Raw genomic sequence first — 1,933 nt, forward strand, 5'->3', positions numbered from 1 at the left:
TCAGACTTATTCTCGAGTTTGCCAGTATCAGAATGTTGTAGTTCGTTAAATGGCAAGAGGAATTACAGTCAGTCTCATGTCGTTAAAACACGCCTACAAGTTCGTAGATTTGCGACCGTGTGTAGTCACTAATTTCCGCTCTCCTTTTCAGATGGGCTGAAGAACCAAACGTGAGCGTGGGGTCGTGGGTGGAGCGCCCGTCCCAGCCCGTGGGCGTTTATCAGGACCAGGACTACGTCACATCTGTTCCCCGGTCACAGACTTCCCAGGATTTCCAGCCTCAGTCCCCTGAAGCACAGCAGCAGGCTTTTACACGTCCAGCTGAAACCATGAGTCAGGAAAGGAGGCCCTACCAGTCTGCACAACCTCAGCAGCCTCAGTTTAATCAGCCACAGCAGCTTCATAACCTGTCCCCGCAGCAGCAACAGCAGTTTGCACAGTTTTTGCAACAGCAACAGCAGCAACAACAGGAAAAGCAGCAGCCTCAGTTTATGCAGCAGCAGCAAAAACAGCAGCCTCAGTTCATGCAGCCAGTGCAGAGCAAATTAATGCCGCAGCAGAAGCAGCCGTCCCCGACATTCATGCGTCCTCAGCAGCAGAAGCAGCCCTCTCCTCCTCAGATGCAGCAGCAGAGACAGCCTTCTCCATTCATGCAGAACCAACAGCAGAGGCAGCCTTCCCCTCCGTTCATGCAGCAGCAGAAACAGTCTTCCCCGCAGTACCTGCAGCAGCCAAAGCAGCCTTCCCCGCCCAAGCAGACCCAGCAGGCGGATGTGCCACAGCCCGAGAGAGCAGCGTTCTGGCGAGAACTGGAGGCCAGGCGCCAGGACTTCGGGCTGCAGAAGGAACCCGAGAGCCCGGAGCCCACACGCCCGCCGCGCCGGAACTCCCGCCAAGACTCTCCTCCGCAGGTAGGGACAGGGCCTCTAACACTCGCTGTGGGACTTTTCAAACATGGTTTTTGGTACTTCAATATATAGTATATGATTTGTGGGTGTGAGTGTGGCGAAGGGATTTCTAATATTATAAATATTTAGTACAAATATTCATAACGATTAAGCTAATTTATTAGAAATCACAGCATTCAGCTTTCTGATATGCCAATTGATTCAAAGACCTTTTCAAGAACTTATATATCTTATATATGTGTGAGGAAAACACCTGTTACATTATGAAGTTAGGTTATAGCATATAATACATATGGTAACTTTTCTTTTAACAGGATAATGTAGAGGCTTCGAAACCGCTAACCTACTTTGGACAGCAAGCCGTTGTCCATGAGCCTCCCCAGACGTATTACTACAACGGAGAAGGAACTCCTGCCATGGCGAAAGGCAACAACAATCTGGCCCAACGACCCAGGGAAGCTGAGAATGAATCTGGTCCGCGATACACCTCTGTGGTGACATTGTCTTCTGACAAAGGAGAAACGGGCAACGGAGCAGCTGCACCTAGAGACAAGGTCCGGTCAGTAGTTCAGCTGAACAACGATCAGCGTGGCCAGCCCCGACCTGCTCCCGTCGTGCGTGGATTCCGACAGCCCTCGCAGCCTCAGTCCCGGTCTTCTGTGTCACCTCCCACGAATAGTTCGGTCCCGGCTCCTCTGCAGGAACCCATCCCACAGGCCCCGACGGCTGCAAGGCTCGTGGCCGCGCTGTCACAGCCAGCACCCAAGGCCCCGTCACCCTCGCCCATGGCATCTGTAGGTGCCACCCGCGTGTCCCCGCCGAGAACGTCGCCCTCCCGTGTTTCTCCTCCTCGCACATCGCCATCCCGGGTGAGCCCCCCATCTGGGCCTGCATTCCAAAACGTGCAGCTTCGCCCCGTTCCGGGTAGCTCTCGTGGCTCAACTCCTCCGGAAGTAGTGCCACCACCTCCTGCCCCAATGCCTCCCCCTCCACCACCAGCCCCGAGTAATCAGGCAGGTGGAATG

General features: G+C 54.1%; 1 protein-coding gene across 1 annotated transcript in view; it reads left to right on the forward strand.

The window, feature by feature from the left end:
* LOC119588687 (serine/arginine repetitive matrix protein 2-like) overlaps nt 1–1,933 on the forward strand; it is a gene marked incomplete in the record, with an annotated part of 176,340 nt that overhangs the window by 173,271 nt on the left and 1,136 nt on the right. Inside the window, 2 exon segments of the mRNA XM_037937322.1 lie at nt 152–911; nt 1,223–1,933. Coding sequence (XP_037793250.1) covers nt 152–911; nt 1,223–1,933 — 1,471 coding nt within the window.

This window comes from Penaeus monodon, chromosome 24 (assembly GCF_015228065.2).
Source record: "Penaeus monodon isolate SGIC_2016 chromosome 24, NSTDA_Pmon_1, whole genome shotgun sequence".
Classification (NCBI taxonomy): Eukaryota; Metazoa; Arthropoda; class Malacostraca; order Decapoda; family Penaeidae; genus Penaeus; species Penaeus monodon.